The sequence below is a fragment of the Kwoniella europaea genome, chromosome 1 (assembly GCF_036810445.1).
Source record: "Kwoniella europaea PYCC6329 chromosome 1, complete sequence".
Lineage (NCBI taxonomy): Eukaryota > Fungi > Basidiomycota > Tremellomycetes > Tremellales > Cryptococcaceae > Kwoniella > Kwoniella europaea.
In genome coordinates this window covers 10345256-10360984 of record NC_089487.1, presented here as the reverse complement: position 1 = coordinate 10360984, position 15729 = coordinate 10345256, and the positions used below count along the sequence as shown (strand labels likewise).

General features: G+C 45.2%; 7 protein-coding genes and 1 non-coding gene across 8 annotated transcripts; 7 read left to right on the top strand and 1 right to left on the bottom strand.

The window, feature by feature from the left end:
* Positions 1–300: 300 nt before the first annotated feature.
* V865_003942 (uncharacterized protein) lies at positions 301–2473 on the top strand (the record flags this gene model as incomplete). The annotated part of the gene is made up of 12 exons (XM_066227728.1): positions 301–544; positions 600–658; positions 715–726; positions 778–823; positions 881–992; positions 1050–1170; positions 1322–1718; positions 1790–1894; positions 1964–1974; positions 2023–2072; positions 2146–2292; positions 2365–2473. 12 exons carry the CDS (start codon positions 301–303, stop codon positions 2471–2473), a joined length of 1413 nt encoding a protein of 470 aa, XP_066083825.1.
* A 555-nt stretch (positions 2474–3028) lies between these two features.
* Positions 3029–4312, top strand: V865_003941 (uncharacterized protein; the record flags this gene model as incomplete). Its single annotated transcript, XM_066227727.1, has 1 exon — positions 3029–4312. The coding sequence occupies one exon, from the start codon at positions 3029–3031 to the stop codon at positions 4310–4312; it is 1284 nt and encodes a 427-aa protein (XP_066083824.1).
* A 138-nt stretch (positions 4313–4450) lies between these two features.
* On the bottom strand, positions 4451–4566 carry V865_003940. Its single transcript, XR_010725581.1, has one exon. It is a non-coding gene; the product is annotated as a 5S ribosomal RNA (ribosomal RNA).
* Positions 4567–6365: 1799 nt separating this feature from the next.
* V865_003939 (uncharacterized protein) lies at positions 6366–8970 on the top strand (the record flags this gene model as incomplete). Its single annotated transcript, XM_066227726.1, has 4 exons — positions 6366–7217; positions 7290–7396; positions 7457–7652; positions 8014–8970. The coding sequence occupies 4 exons, from the start codon at positions 6366–6368 to the stop codon at positions 8968–8970; spliced, it is 2112 nt and encodes a 703-aa protein (XP_066083823.1).
* Positions 8971–9365: 395 nt separating this feature from the next.
* Positions 9366–11355, top strand: V865_003938 (uncharacterized protein; the record flags this gene model as incomplete). The annotated part of the gene is made up of 5 exons (XM_066227725.1): positions 9366–9433; positions 9508–9681; positions 9790–9976; positions 10062–10178; positions 10258–11355. The coding sequence occupies 5 exons, from the start codon at positions 9366–9368 to the stop codon at positions 11353–11355; spliced, it is 1644 nt and encodes a 547-aa protein (XP_066083822.1).
* A 295-nt stretch (positions 11356–11650) lies between these two features.
* On the top strand, positions 11651–11980 carry V865_003937 (uncharacterized protein; the record flags this gene model as incomplete). Its single annotated transcript, XM_066227724.1, has 2 exons — positions 11651–11788; positions 11867–11980. 2 exons carry the CDS (start codon positions 11651–11653, stop codon positions 11978–11980), a joined length of 252 nt encoding a protein of 83 aa, XP_066083821.1.
* A 43-nt stretch (positions 11981–12023) lies between these two features.
* On the top strand, positions 12024–13648 carry V865_003936 (uncharacterized protein; the record flags this gene model as incomplete). The annotated part of the gene is made up of 6 exons (XM_066227723.1): positions 12024–12120; positions 12187–12281; positions 12353–12871; positions 12951–13022; positions 13099–13461; positions 13529–13648. The coding sequence occupies 6 exons, from the start codon at positions 12024–12026 to the stop codon at positions 13646–13648; spliced, it is 1266 nt and encodes a 421-aa protein (XP_066083820.1).
* A 704-nt stretch (positions 13649–14352) lies between these two features.
* On the top strand, positions 14353–15644 carry V865_003935 (uncharacterized protein; the record flags this gene model as incomplete). The annotated part of the gene is made up of 5 exons (XM_066227722.1): positions 14353–14409; positions 14589–14669; positions 14736–14972; positions 15163–15408; positions 15576–15644. 5 exons carry the CDS (start codon positions 14353–14355, stop codon positions 15642–15644), a joined length of 690 nt encoding a protein of 229 aa, XP_066083819.1.
* Positions 15645–15729: the final 85 nt, after the last annotated feature.

Genomic DNA, 15729 nt, shown 5'->3' with positions numbered 1-15729 from the left:
GCTATATCTGTCTGTTCAAGTCGCTATCTATCCTAACATCTATGGGCTGAACAAGACCTCTTGACTTGATGGGTCCTTCGTTCGAGAGATGAGTATGAAGACAAGATGACACGATCTTTCACTTGTAGATTGACAACAACACTTCAACATTGATCCACCTCCACTTGCACCAGTCAACCTCTGAACTCTTCAGTTCCGAAAAAACACCTTACTCAAGTCAAATAAACTGGCAGCATCTCAAGCAGTATAAGTTCGATAAACAATAGAGAGCAGCAACAGCATAGTGACCGATACAAGGCGATGGGCTTGAACGACTACATACCCCATCTCCCACTCAAATTTTGGGAACGTATACGATTTCCGAACAAGTTTACCCGAGATCTCGCCTGGGGACTAATAATTGGTGTGACATTCTCATTATCCTCGACATCTTTTGCTTTACTATTTCAAGATTGGAGACGAAAGAGAGCTATAGCTAGGATACCTCCAAGGCCAATAGAGATCAGGAGTGACGAGATAGTCAATGGAGTCATCGGATTGATAGGTGCGTAGATCGCTTAGGCTGTAAGTTGCTGTAAAGAGCTGAGATTGTCATATAGGTAATACACCGTTGATAAGGATAAATTCATTGAGTGATGCTCTAGGGGTGGAGATACTGGTGAGTACTGTGCTCGCTGGAAAATAACATACGCTGACCGGAACTGGATCTCGAAGGGTAAAGCTGAGGTATGTCCATATTTGTCCTCTCCTTTGAAGTCAACGCTAACCTCTCAATAGTACCTCAATCCAGGAGGCTCGGTGAAAGACAGGGTAGCACTGAAAAGTGAGCAACCCCTCCATATATCTCGAATGGAAAATTGAGCTGAATCATGAACCACAGTAATCGAGGATGCGGAGGCGCAGGGGTTATTGCATCCCAATACGGGCTCAGTGCTGTTCGAGGGTACGGTGGGTAGTACAGGTATATCCTTAGCAACTGTTGGCAGAGCAAAGTAAGTGGATCAAGCGATCTCAGATATGGTGGCCCACTGATCTATAAAATAATTTAGAGGGTATGAATGCTGTATCATCATGCCTGACGATGTGGCCATTGAGAAAGTCCAGGTTTTAGAAAAGCTAGGTGCAAAGGTAGAGAGGGTCAGACCAGCCAGTATAGTGGATGAGAAACAGGTAGGTCCATCATACAATCAAAAAATACAATTAAATAAGTACTAGACATTATCAGCTGATGTCACCGCACGAATCATCAGTTTGTCGTGAGGTTTTTCGTCAACTGATCGGCTCTCCAGTCTAGCCCACTGATATACGATATGCTATTCAGAACCTAGCTAGGAAGAGAGCCCTAGAATTCGGTAACACACCATTGATCGATCCACCCAAATCAGATCCAGAGGTAGTCGTCTCGACCAAAGCCAATTCATCTGAAGTAGGACACGAAGTGAATTCATCGGACTCCCTCGTCCCATCAATCAGATTACCGGAATTGCTCAGACCTGCACTGGAAACTAAACCTCGAGGGTTCTTCGCCGATCAATTTGAAAATGAATCTAATTTCTACGCTCATTATAAAGGTACTGGACCAGAAATATTGAGACAGACAAGTGGGAACTTGGATGCGTTCGTCAGTGGTGCTGGAACAGGCGGGACCGTTGCTGGAACGGGTATGTTCTTGAAGAAGGCTTTACCAAATTTGAAGATCGTCTTATCTGATCCGGAAGGTTAGTTCATGGATTAACGTAAGACACAGCACAGGGGGGACGCTTGTGCTGACCTAATTTCGATATTTCAGGATCTGGGCTATATAATAAGGTGAAATTCAACGTGATGTTTGATACAAAGGAGAGAGAAGGAACCAAGAGGAGGCATCAGGTCGATACTGTGGTAGAAGGCATTGGTGAGACATGGCTGCATCATTGATAATACGGTGATGTGAGGTGTCATAGCTAATGACAAGCAAATTTAGGGATCAACCGAGTACGTCGGACTCGTCCAGAGAAGAATGAAATGCTGACCTCCTTGTAGATCACACAAAACTTCGCACTCGGATTGAACGTGATTGATGATGCTTATCGGTATGTGTCGCCCCTATATCTCCAACAGACAATCAACAACACTTGCTGATCAAGCCGTAAATCCCGATCATAGGATATCGGATGCAGAAGCAGTCGCGATGTCGCGATATCTCGTAGCCCACGACGGACTATACCTCGGCTCGTCTAGTGCATGTAACCTTGTCGCTTGTGTCAGATTAGCAAAGACCCTCGGTAAAGGTAGTCGTATAGCTACGATACTGTGAGTCCGCTCTTTCTTTCCCTCGCTTTATTGTCGACCATGCTCATGCTAAAACGTATACGCATTGACTAGGTGCGATTCGGGATCCAGACATCAGAGTAAATTCTGGTCGGACGAATATCTGAAGGCGAACGATATACCTATAGATCCGAGTATAATAGATCGCTTGTTGGAATCATAACGATGCAAAACCCAATCTCTCGATATCCGTTATCAAAGCAACCATCATCAATGGAGATCTCTGAAGTGTCTCACAGTGTCGCCTCGCAGAACGTCGCGCTTGGTTGATCCGCCCAGATTGTTCCACTCTTTTCTTTCACGCTCCACACGCCAACGAGAAAGACCGATTTACGTGCCCGCTTCTCAGTGCCGCCGCCTGTCGTCTTTCAAGACGGGACGTTGCATAGCGTTCGGCTCATGCCATCACCCGTATATCAAGAACTCTAACAGGAACGTCCGATTTGCGCGGAGTTCTTTTGTTTTCTCACAGAAACATATTCAGCTCTGACATTGCTAGAACATAACCTTTGTTCATCTTCGTGTCGGTTAGCGTCGACTGAGCAGGAACTCAAAATCCTTTGTCTTTCTGCCTTCGATCACCCTAAGACATATGCATAGTGTCTACGCTACACACGTTCCTCGGAAGGTATAAGTAGCTCTTGGGAACAGTCAATTGCATTTGCCGCTTTGTTCAATCTTAACCACTTACTAAACTTTCTAATTTGGACTTGTAACCATGGATTCTCCATCTGACCCGGCCGATCAGGCCCGATTACGAGACACTAGGGAAGACCCTGCTTATCTGTCCACTGGTGCTAATCGGCCTCGACAATCTCGTCCTAGAGCCAGCTCCTCCGCTGCCACCGGTGAATCTGGTGCGTTCACAGACAATCCAGATGATGGTTTCCGTTCCGACACCGATGGACGACCTAGGCCTGCGTCCAGAAGTGCCAGCTTACGAGAACCCCGAGGTGGTCCACCTGGATATGTTATCCATCCATCCATGGGAGGATATGGGCCTCTTGGAAGCTACGGAGGGATGGGATATCCTGCAGATCCTTATCTTCCATACGATGGTCGATATCCCACACAATATAGCACCCCATCTTTTTACCCTCAAGATGGCTTTCCCTCCATGCACTCCTTCGAGCTGTATAGTGGATCAACGAACCCTCGATATCCTCCTGCTTATACTCCGCGACTGTCTCCGAGGTTATCACCTGAGACAGCATTTGACTTCGCGAGGCCCCCCTTAGTTGGCTCACCCAGACGGGGACCATCATCCCGGTCATCCGATGAGACACGCTCGGATCAATCACCGAGACCAAGAAAATCAACGAGGCAGCGAAAAGCCAGAGATCATGGGCCTATCTCTACTTCGGGCCCTGAAAGATCTTCTGTGGATACAGGCAAGAGCAAGATACACAGACACAGGGAAATCCCTTCGATCCGCCTCGATACTACAGCGACGAACCAACAGACCTACAAGATCCAAGGTGAGACCAAGACTCTAATAATTGATGATATCCAATTCACATGGAATGAACAAGGCGATGGTCTAACAGTTAGATCCTTAGACGGACTACCAATCAAGGAAGTCATACGACATGATCATTGGGATTCCGAATTTGGTTCTGCAGCTACTATAGTCTTCGCGAAGCATCGACCACCAAGGGATGAAGATCCTACACAGGAGGAGGAAGATAGTCCTGTCAGAGTTACATTGAGCGAGGCGTACGTGTCGACTAGTCCAACTGCTCCGGATCGCTCCGAGAGAACGGGAGTGTGGTTACCTGGTTCTGACACTTTGGAAGAAACTGAAGGGATATTCACAAGAACTGGAACTGGTTTTTCTCCTAGACGATCGAGACGCAGTTCTCCAGGACATGAACCTTTTCCCGATCCGATGTATGCTAGACGTGAATCGATGGTGACTCATCCAGGGGGCGATGACTTCCAACCAAGTGAGGCGACGACAACAACCTTGCCAGAAAGACCCAAAGCGAGAAGCTCAAGGTAGATCATGTTCCGTCAAGTACAGAAAAGACCATATTGACTTAGCAAGATTGATTAAGTATCAGACCAATTAAAACGTAGAAAATTTTCTCTATGCATGATCCCATTGACAGAAGTTGCTTGGGATGGGGCAGAAAAAAAAAACTACAGCACTCGGGATTCCCAACTGGTCCCCCACGTTGGTACTAATCGAGCGACACCCAGCTTAAGCTGCGCAGATCTGACAGGATGCGGCGTTTTCCGGGTTCTATGACCGTAGATGGGAGATTGTTATACTTCTCCCACCGCGTGCAACGATCGCTTCCCCCATCAGAGAATGGGATCAAATGTCCGCTTCGAGCTGGTGAGAGGATGAGGATGAGGATTTCGAAATTCACTTCTCGAGTCTTTCCTCTATCAGGGATTCCACCCACTTGCACGGCCTTGCACCATGTCAGTGTATCTTTCCAAAGAAGCAAGTGACTTCCGTCAGCGAGAAGCCTCTATACGCCTCTTCTCCTCTGGGGCAACGAAGAAAGACATCATCGGCAACTTCGGAGGCATGAGCCGAACAGCCTATTCCATGCTAATTGCTATCCGCTTGGAACAATCTTATCCGCATGGTGGATGCGCGATTGTCTATTCCAAGATGCTGCTGGATTTGTGTCTCGAGCACCAAGCGGTACACGTACAAACGCACAGTAGTTAGATCCACTACCATTTCTGAAAGCCAAATCCGCCACATCTTGCAGGAATTGAGGGATCCAGGAATTTAGAATTGCCTAAAACAGATGAAAAGGCTTAAAACAGGCGTCGATCAATTCTTCAGTTTTTCGTTCAGAGATACAGCACCAAGCGGGAGATCGCTGTTTTGCTTGTTCCTGAATATCAATGATTTATTTAAACATCAATTAAGACATGAAGATGTAGGTCAAAAGGAGAAGAGAGAATCAAAGTTTGATTTATGTTGACATACCCTGGGATGTCTGGAAGGGTACTGCTACTGCAAGTCGAAAGAGGGAAATTATGTACATCTGCTGTAGCCCTTCTACTTAATAACGTCATTGTATCATATCCTATCGCTTGGCCGTCAGTAGTGTTGTTCCCATAAACTGGGTTTTCGGCTCAGCATATACTTTGTAATTAGCTGTAGGGCCAAAAGGGAAAAAGAAGCACGACCCTTGACAATAGTTAGTTCTAACTGATCTGAAGCATCACACTACGATACAGGAATACCAATTAACACATGCTTCATTGTCATCATCAGATTAGTTCTCATCACTCATCTTCAAATATTAACGATACACATTCACCATCAAGCACGTCGTCAAGAACAGTCAGCAATCAAGCCAAGAGGTTCAGGACAAGCAGAGGTGACAACCACGACCTGAATCGCGATCAGATCTCAGTTTACCCTGTCCAAGATCGACCAGGATCCAACAATCAACACCACATCACAGCAATCCATCTATCAACACTCAACACTCAACAATACATTATTCAACATTTTTGTCCTTTCAGCAATCATAATTCGTTACTCGGTCTTGACGACTCGCAAAATCATCTGTCTAATATCTTGATCCGAAACAAAACCAGTATCTTCCCACCACCGCATCAAGTCCGACATACCCATCTACACATCCCAATTGGTATCCCTTCCCTTCGGTCGTCAGCATCGTCGGTGAAGAAGAGGAGGCTCAAGCATATCAAAGAACCGAAGTACCTGAACCTAGAGAGACGAAGGACGTCAGTGTAGTCCTTTGAAGATTGTGTTAGGAAAGGAGTGGGGGAAGTGCATACAATCTCAAAACGATACTCGAGTATATTGTATGTCAATCTGTCTGTGCATCGGACAAAGATCTTCACCATCTCCGAGATAACATCAATCCATCAAAACATTCAAAAAAACAGGTATTCATCGTCAACCCGAACGGTTCATGCGTGTTCTGTTCATCGGATAACGCTTTGTGCTCTTTGAGAAGGAGAATTCGCCCTACTGGCTTTAGTTTGAAATTTTAGTATATCTCAAACATCCCTTATGAAGCATTAAAACAACCTATAAAAACAAATCATTCAAAATGAAGGAAAGAAAGTCGACTGACAGAGCGGCATCCATCTCATCCACTTTCTCAATGTCTACCTCCCCCTCATCTCGTTTCACCTCATCTACGACTCAACCTGCACTTGAGGAACTCAAATTGTCCAACATCCTAAATGGCGAAACATGCCCTCCGATATCATTCATTGATTTTGCAACGTTCATAGCGAACAAGGAGTTTACAACGGAGAACTTGCTATTTATACTTTGGTATAAGAGTTATAAGACTAGATTTGATAAGTTGGAATCAAAGGAAAAAGAAAGTATACCGATACCTAGTACGAGGCTTGGTGATAGGTTTAATCCTTATGGGTATTTAGATCGACCAGTGGACGAACAACATACCAAATCAGAGCATCAACAGCAACAGCAGGAAACACCGGTGGTATTTAGTGAACCATTTAGAAGTAGGAGTGCATCATCTTCCAACAAACAAATTCAACATGCCCAACATCAACACCAACAGCAGAGTTGTCCACATCCAACTTCAACATGCTATTGCGTTGAACACAATAGACCCGCGCCGAATTGTCGACGAACCAGTAGATTGTTATCTATCACTCATTCGTTGCTAGGTTCAAGACGTCCATCCTCCACTTCACACTCTCACGAGAGTAACCCCTTACGATCGATCTTACACCAAAAACCGTATCCACCTTTACCACCTGCTGGAACAGTGTTTGCTGAACCATCCCAACAACCCATGAGAGAAGAGGCTCAGAGAGCTTTCGCGACCTTCTTGAGGAAAGGAGGAAGTAGAGAATTGAGTATCAGTGATGAATTGAGGGAATATACAAAGCTCTGTTTGGCCAAGAGTACGGCACCGGAAGTTGTGAGTTTCTTGTCATCAAAATTTACTTTCTCAGATTCCACTTGCTCACATTGTCCATGTACACAATCACAGTTTCTACCCCTATACGAGGAGATATATCATACCGTCGAGACACAGAGTTTACCACATTTCCTTCAACATGCTAGGAGTAACATAAATCGTCCGAAGCAAGTATTCTGGTATGTCTTCATAATTCTTCAACACCCCGCACGAATTCACTGACATATGCTCTCACGCAGGTATATGGTCGGCGCAGCAGATTTTGCAGTCGGAGCAGTGATATACCTCCTTCTCACTCTACTTCTCCCTGCTCATCCCTTCGGTCATCGAGCCTGGCGGTTATTCTCAATCGTCTTTGTGGCTTTCGGAGTTATGCAGGCGTACTCTGCCTATCGAGGATTCTGCTCTCAGGTCTGGGGACGATCTCACCGACAGGTCAGACCTTGGGAAATGGATGAGTAACATATAAATACAGCTCCGAAGAACAAAAGTATTGCTGGTAATATGAAATCGTTCCATAATTCATTAGCAACAGTATTCTGGTATGTCTTCATAATTCTTCAACACCCCGCACGAATTCACTGACATATGCTCTCACGCAGGTATATGGTCGGCGCAGCAGATTTTGCAGTCGGAGCAGTGATATACCTCCTTCTCACTCTACTCTCCTGCTCATCCCTTCGGTCATCGAGCCTGGCGGTTATTCTCAATCGTCTTTGTGGCTTTCGGAGTTATGCAGGCGTACTCTGCCTATCGAGGATTCTGCTCTCAGGTCTGGGGACGATCTCACCGACAGGTCAGACCTTGGGAAATGGATGATCTAGATGACGAAGAGACATTAGTGGAAAGTACAGCTGGCAACGAATCGGAACTGAAAAATGAGTCATACCTTGCTGAACCGGTACCTTCCATCAATCGCCAAGAAATACACATTAGTCTACCGGATGAAGTTAGACCATTAGCTGATTTAGGTGGGACTGCCAGTATACCTTCAGAGGAAGGTGAAGATCTGATGATGAAGGAGGTCGGTGTAAACTCGTTATCGAAGTCCGATTCAATCACTGTCGCTTTACCCGTTCTGGAAGATAAGGCTCTGGTTTCCTTTATAGAGAATGGTAAAGAGATGACGGAAGTTGAGAAGCGACAGTCTGAAATTAGAAGGTCGACCGTCAAAGCACCAACTGCATCTGAGGCCTTCCCAATCACAGACGACATGTATGTTGGTATGGTCTCATCGAATGCTTATAGGACAATTCCAAAATCGAATAGGGCGCATCCCAGCAGACAGAGAAAGGAGATATCACCTTTTGTCAGTGATGAACCGATCTTTCCTTCTTCAGCTTCATCCGTCAGAGGTTCAATCACCAATCCCAACACCAATTCTATTCCTTTGACACGTTCGAAATCTCGATTATACTCTATTACCAGTCAGAGGGCGAGTAAGGAAATTTCCAATATCCTCTTAAAACTCAGACGATCAACGCCAGATTCACCAGAAGACGAATATCTAGATCCATTATCTTCAACTTCTTCATCGTCCACGAGAAAACATAAATTGAGATCTAGGAGATTGACCAGAAAGGAACGAAAGGAAAAGCCAAAGATATTTGGACCGGAGAAATTGGTTGAGGATCCACGGATCAAGCGGGTTTATAGTGAGATCAAAAGAGATATACTGATTGTAGGTAGTTTGGTGGCTTCTGTTTGGATTGTACTTTGCTTGGCAGTTCCTTGCGCAGGATTGGCTTCGTAAAATCCTCTCAATTTGTGTGTGCATAGTGTAAGGTCGGTATTATAATTGTACTGTAAAATTAGTAGTATCTCATTCTCATACATGTAGTATACTATTCGGATAGGAACACATGCATACATGGCTCAGGTCTCGAGAAGCTGTAATGGTATCTATCCATGCTCAGCGAACAATAGCTCTTTACCCGTCTTGTCTCTCAACACTACACCCACTGACCAAAACAACGCTCGCGCGTGACATTACGTAATGCATTCTGAACTACGTCACTCAACCGATAATCCTCGAGAGATGATCAATGATACAGTATTTGATCTCTCATCCTGTTGATCTCAGCATAACATACTGGCCAGTTCAGTCACAGATAGGAAGACAGAGCTGCTCCCGACCTAGTCCGCGAGATGAGCCTACCGAATCACCTCCCTGATCATCCGGATCGTACACTGAATGTACTATCATTCAACGTTTGGTGAGTCTTCAATCGACCTCCTTCCCGTCCTCGCACTGGTTCGAGATCAAGGACTGATCTGTTATTGGCCACAGGGGACTGGCGATAGTATCTAAAGATCGACAGGTCAGGATCAAAGCAATTGCCGAGTATCTGTCATCGTCAAATTACGATATAGTGTGTTTACAGGAATTATGGGTATATAAGGATTTTGAAATTGTCAGAGAGAAGGTTAGGAGGAACTTACCGTTCTCAAGATTCTTTCATACGTGAGTCATACCTTTCTACTCCCTACTACCCAAACCCCTCTTACTCTTCGAAATGGTCCAAGGCTATAAGAGCAAGAGGATTGATATATATATACCTGATCGCCTTAGCGGTGCCCTCGGTTCGGGCTTAGCCATCTTCACTCGATTCCCCCTCATCTCAGCTCAGGCATTACCATACTCCCTCTCCGGCTCGCCTGCACAGGCCTTCGCTGGTGATTTCTTCGTCAAGAAAGCTGCTGCAAACATAGTGATCATACATCCTATACTGGGAGAAGTTGAGATATGGAATACCCATGTGAGTCCGATTAATAGCCATCTCCAACAATGCTAGTAATCAGTTGCGAAGAAACAAGCTGATCTAATCTCCTATGCTTTATCAGATGCACGCTGCAGGAGAACATCCGCCAGATACCAGACAAGCACATAGGATAGCTCAGTCATGGCAATTGGCTAATGCGATTAAGAATGGGGCTGCAAAAGGAAGGTATATATTGGCGGTAAGTACATACATCCTACGTCATCCCACTTCTTGCCGTAAGACTGGTGGTATTGATCTCTTCGTGCAAAAATGTACAGATGGGCGACTTCAATTCCCAGCCATGGTCAATCCCTATCGCCATGTTAAAAAATCACGGAAATTTGACCGATTCCTTCGAATCAGTAACGAAAACTGCCAATATGGATTTATCACCTCAACCTACACCCGAAGAAGCACTGAAATCGTATGGTATGACTTGCGACTCACCCCTGAATACATATTCAGCTGGTAAACCTATACCTGGCAACGTTTTGGAGAAAGGAGGCAAGAGGTTGGATTATATCTTCTTTAGACAGCCGGCTATAGCTAGACGAAGACCACTTGTCTGGGGGTATAGGGATGAGGAGAATGAAAGTGAATCTAATAAGGGGAATGGAGCTGGAGGTGCGGACCAAGTTGAATTAGGTGATTTTACAGGAAAAGGTCATATGGAAGTTGGAAAACCCATCACATCGTCAATCGCAAAAGCACCGAAATTGAAATGTATCAATTCGGAAGTGATCTTAACAGATTTGGTACCTGGTCAATCATTCTCTTATTCAGATCATTTCGCGTTATTCTCTACGTTCACTATAGAAGATCCACCTTCCCAACACCCCCAACAAAAACAGCAGAATCAGCAACAGACCACATCGACTTCATCTTCCGATAATTCATTTACCCCTTTGGTCCCCCTAATTACCGAGCCTGAACAGATAAATCCTACAACCACAACGTTCGCGCACCCTTCACCTGAATCGCCCAATATCAACTATGCCCCTTCTTCACCGCGCACATCGACTTCTTCAACAGCTGCTATAACAGCCAAGAGCAATACTGTCAGATCAGCATTAGACGTTTTGAGGTTGTATACGAGAATATCAAGTAGGACGTCAAACTTCCACCTAAAAATATGTCTCGGATCGTTAATAGCTCTGGTAGCTCTGACAATAGGCTCAGCATGGCAGCCTAAATCATGGATACAACCTATCTTCACCCTCGTAGGTGGGTTGCTAGGTGCGTCGACGGCGACCTTCTTGTATACCGGTTTCGTGTGGGGTAGATGGGAACAAGGGTTACTGGTGGAAGTCACTGAGGAGATGGAATTGGAACTGAGAGTCGCTGAGATGGAAGAGAGGATCAATACGAGTGCATGATCATAGATAGTATATAGATATCCGTCTACGATGTTTGCATGGTGTTGTATGTCTGTACCACCATTGAGCATACTGATCCTGCATGTTTTACGTAATTTGCCACCCTGCACGCGATTGAGTTTTGTTATGCAACAAATGTAAACAAAACAACAAATCGGCATTTGCTCATCATCATTGTCAACATTGTCATCATCGACCACAGATCATACATATCTTCATACAAATCACAGTTATCTTGACGTTTTCTTGAACGATTGATCGACCGCTGGGTGGAGTGATCATACGACAAAACAAGATGTACAGAACACCACCGAAATTACCACCCAGCCTGATGTTTCAGCAGAACGCCGAGACGCCTGGCCCTACCAAAGCGAGGATCAATCATTTGCAGACGCAAGTCAGCGAGCTGGTAAGGAAGAATCAAGGACTAGAAGTGAGTCACGTCCCTTCATATGGAGCTATATGAAATTGAAAGATGGTCGACTAATTTGTGTTTGTTTTGTTGTATTAGAGAAAGATACAAGCCGAAAAGAGTTTACACTCCACGACCGTCGTGGAGAAGACTGAAGAGGTGAATGAACTGAGAGCGAAGTTGAAGGCCGCTCAGAAGGAAGTGGAGATGTAAAGCTGAAGGAGAAGGGATGAGGGATGAGCTGCATCTGCACTCGATGGTTCAGCAGCAGAAAGCCCTTCTAGCCCTGGCACAAGAACAGATGCAGGTGGTTGAACTGGAACAGAGGCTAGTCAACGCTGAGAAAGCTAGAAGTGAGTGAACGAACATCTTCTCGATCGGATTGTGGATTCTCCACTGACGGAAGTACCTGTGAATAGTCATGCGAGATCATAAAATATCGTTGTTCCAGGCGAAAGAGGATGATTTATTAGCTGAGCTGAAAGAGAAGGATCTTCTGATATCCAAACTCGAGGTGAGCTACACAGCAGCCGTAGTATGACATACGGATATAATCAAGCTCATATACTACGGAACTAAAATTAGCATAAACTATCAAAGACGTCAGCCTTCCTCAATCAACTTCAAACGACCACTTCCCAAAACAGCTCAAATACCACCAAAGAGCTACTTTCAACACAAAAGGAATTATCCTCCGCTAAATCCACTGTCGCTTCTTTGGAAAATAAGATCGAACTACTGGAGACTAAAGTGAAGACCTTGAGAGATCGTGAAAAGGAAGCCAAGAGTGAATTGGAAAGTTGGCTGAAAGATGAGAAATCGAAGAATGGAAGTATGGAAAAGTCAAAGAAGGAATACATGACTCAGATAAGAAGCCTAAAAAGCGATTTATCAAAGAAAGAGGAGGAGCTAGAGGAGTTCGAAGAATTCAAGAGGTCTAGTAAAGAGAGGGAGAAAACTTTGAAGATGAGGTTGAAAGAGGCAAATGAGGAGAGAGATAGGTTGGTGGCTGTGGAAGAGGAATTGCAGGTTTTGAGGAGTAAGGTGAAAGACAAAAATATGAGTAGTCCAAAGAAAGTAAAGGAGAAGGAGAGAGTTAGAAAGGTACGTTCACTTCACCGCTCTTTTCGTCGGTATGATCTCACTTCGAGAGGGTTACTGATGTATTGGATTGAATACTTAGGCAAGTCCTGTTCAAGATGGGTCTTCGGATGAGGAAGTAATGCCCAAGAAAAAGACGAAGAAAGCTGAATCGGTAAGTGTGCCTGTGTACATGTGTAGCATCGTAAACTCGTGACTTTGACTTGACCTCAATCATTCATTTCTCTCAGCCTGGTCGTCAGACGAAACCCAAGACAAAACCTACCCCAGCTCCCATACCTTCACCCTCGGCGTCAGAGTCAGAATCAGAGACAGTCGTATCGAAATCCAAGCCTGCTTCCAAACGCGCTAAATCACCTGCCAAATCAAAGAAAGTACCACTGGAAACTTCAGATATCGACAATCAGCCAACAACCAAGAGCAAAACTTCTGCAGCGAAGAACGCGAAAGTGATTGATGTACCTGCGCCTGAATCCGAACCCGGACCAGAGCCTGAGATGACCACGAGCGCGCCTGCTGCTGTTGTGCCAAAGAAGAAAAAGAGGTTGCTGGGCGGGGTGAAATCGGCTTTTGAGTGGGATCCAATATTGGGTGTAAGTTCATCTGCCATTCAAGGAAAAGATCCCATGCTGATTGATCATTGACAATTTGTCCTCGCAGAGCGGGGATGGCGTGATACCACTTGGTCTCAGTCCGATGAAACCTATAACAGGTAAAGCTGCAGGGACGATACCTCGAGCTGGATTTTCCGTTTCCAGTCGACTGAATCGATTGACATGATTATCACATATAGTGCTTGTTTGCATATTGTATTTCTTGCATGATATTATCTTATAATACAGATCTTGATGTATATGGTACAATATTGGGTATGATTTCTCAGATTGGTACACTCCCCAGTGATAGGAGAAGCATAAGGTGAGAGAGAGGGATGGGAGAGGTGGGAGGAGACGAGAAGAGAGAAGGGGAAGAAGAGGACAGAAGAAGAGGAGAAGAGAGGAAGGCACGGAGAAACGGAAGGCCAGGAGAGAGAAAGTAAGAGTCGGGGGCGGCGAGGCGAGGAGAGGACAGGACAGGAGAGGCGAGGACAGGGATAAACGATCGTCGGAGGGAGGGGGAAGGGAGGAGGGATGTCGGGGCGGGATGATGCCAATCTGAAGAGCCTTGTAAATGTGAGAAGGCTCAACAATACGATGCCAACGAGCCTTATGTCAATGCACCGGCAGTGAGTGCCACACTCACTATGTAGGTACAGCATGATAGTGGTCGCACTCAAATGGGGAACGTAAACAAATTAAAGACACCATGAGATCCGGCGGACGGCGCACGGTAACTACTCTATGCATCATCACATCACATCATACAATCAACCTCCTTGATCCCTCTATTCATTCAAGACAGATAGATATCGAACAGGCTATCAATACGTTTTCAACTCTCCATCACCTACATATCCTCGATACGCATCTAGAATACCGCCCAACATGTCGCGAACAGGTGCTTTGGACGATAGCGAGATCCAAACGGAGATGAACAAGATGGTGAGTTGGAGGTTTGGGTCTGAGCCAAGAATGGAAGATACGACTTCCCTTTATCCTCGACTTGCCCTTGATGCGTTGAATAGCGCTATGTATACCAACAAGTCATGGCAGTACTGGCTTGAGATGAGGGGCGGGGACGATGATGCACAGATCACTGACTCGGTTCGTCTCGTGGATAGGTCGCATTCATCTCCCAAGAGGCAAGGGAGAAAGCGAGGGAGATCCAAGTGAAAGCCGATGAAGAATTCGCTATCGAAAAGGTAAGTCAGGTTAGACCTCCCTCATATGAAGGATATGTGCTGATGTTGGATTGGTCCACTTATTAGGCCAAGATAGTCAGACAAGAATCATTAGCTATCGATTCTCAATATGAGAAAAAGAAGAAACAAGCTGAAGTAGGATGGAAGATCTCTCAATCTACAGCTATCAACAATTCTCGTATCAAGGTCCTCAGATCAAGAAACGATCATTTGGAATCTATCTTTGAAGAAGCCAATAAACAGGTCAAGGATCTGAGTGAAGGTGATAAGTACAAGCAAGCTGTGGAGAATCTGATTTTGGAGGTGAGTGTGCACATTTGATCAATCAACGGATTGTTACCCTCTCTCTTCGCTGCGTCTTTTTCCTCTCCTCCTCTTGATTATCACCATTATCGTTCAGAATCATGCATCGATTTTTGCAAATTCAACAATTCTCCCAATCTGTTACACACCTCATCATACAACTCACACTAACATGCCGTCCAACCCACAGGTCCTCCTCAAACTTCTCTCTCCCACTATCACCATCACCCATCGACCCAAGGACGAAGACCTAATCAAGAAAACCTCCAACAGCGCATTGAAGCGATACAAGGAGATGTCAGGTCGAGAGACCAAGATCACCTTTGAGAAAGGGTTGAACGATAATAGTTCGGGAGGTGTGATTGGAAGTTCAATGAACGGTAAGATCAAGGTTGATAATACTCTGGAAGAGAGGTTGAAGATTTTGGAAGAGAAGGTGAGCTGGACCCGTATCTCATCCTGACCCCATCGCCTTCTTTTCTATGTTGGTATGGATGGCTGGGTCGTGGTTTTGAATTACCACCTATGAGCTCATGCCTCTCGCTTCATGGGCATTGTACGTACCGCACCATATTCGCTAACTCCTTTCTTCCTCATTGCTAGATGCTCCCTGAGCTCAGACACGATCTCTTCGGTGTAAACGAGAACAGAAAATTCTACACTGTGAGTTGACCACTACCTGGTTAGACAGACTGTCATGGTTGCTAACCCTACATTTATCACTCTCAGTAAAATGACGAGTTGTAGCTTTCTTACT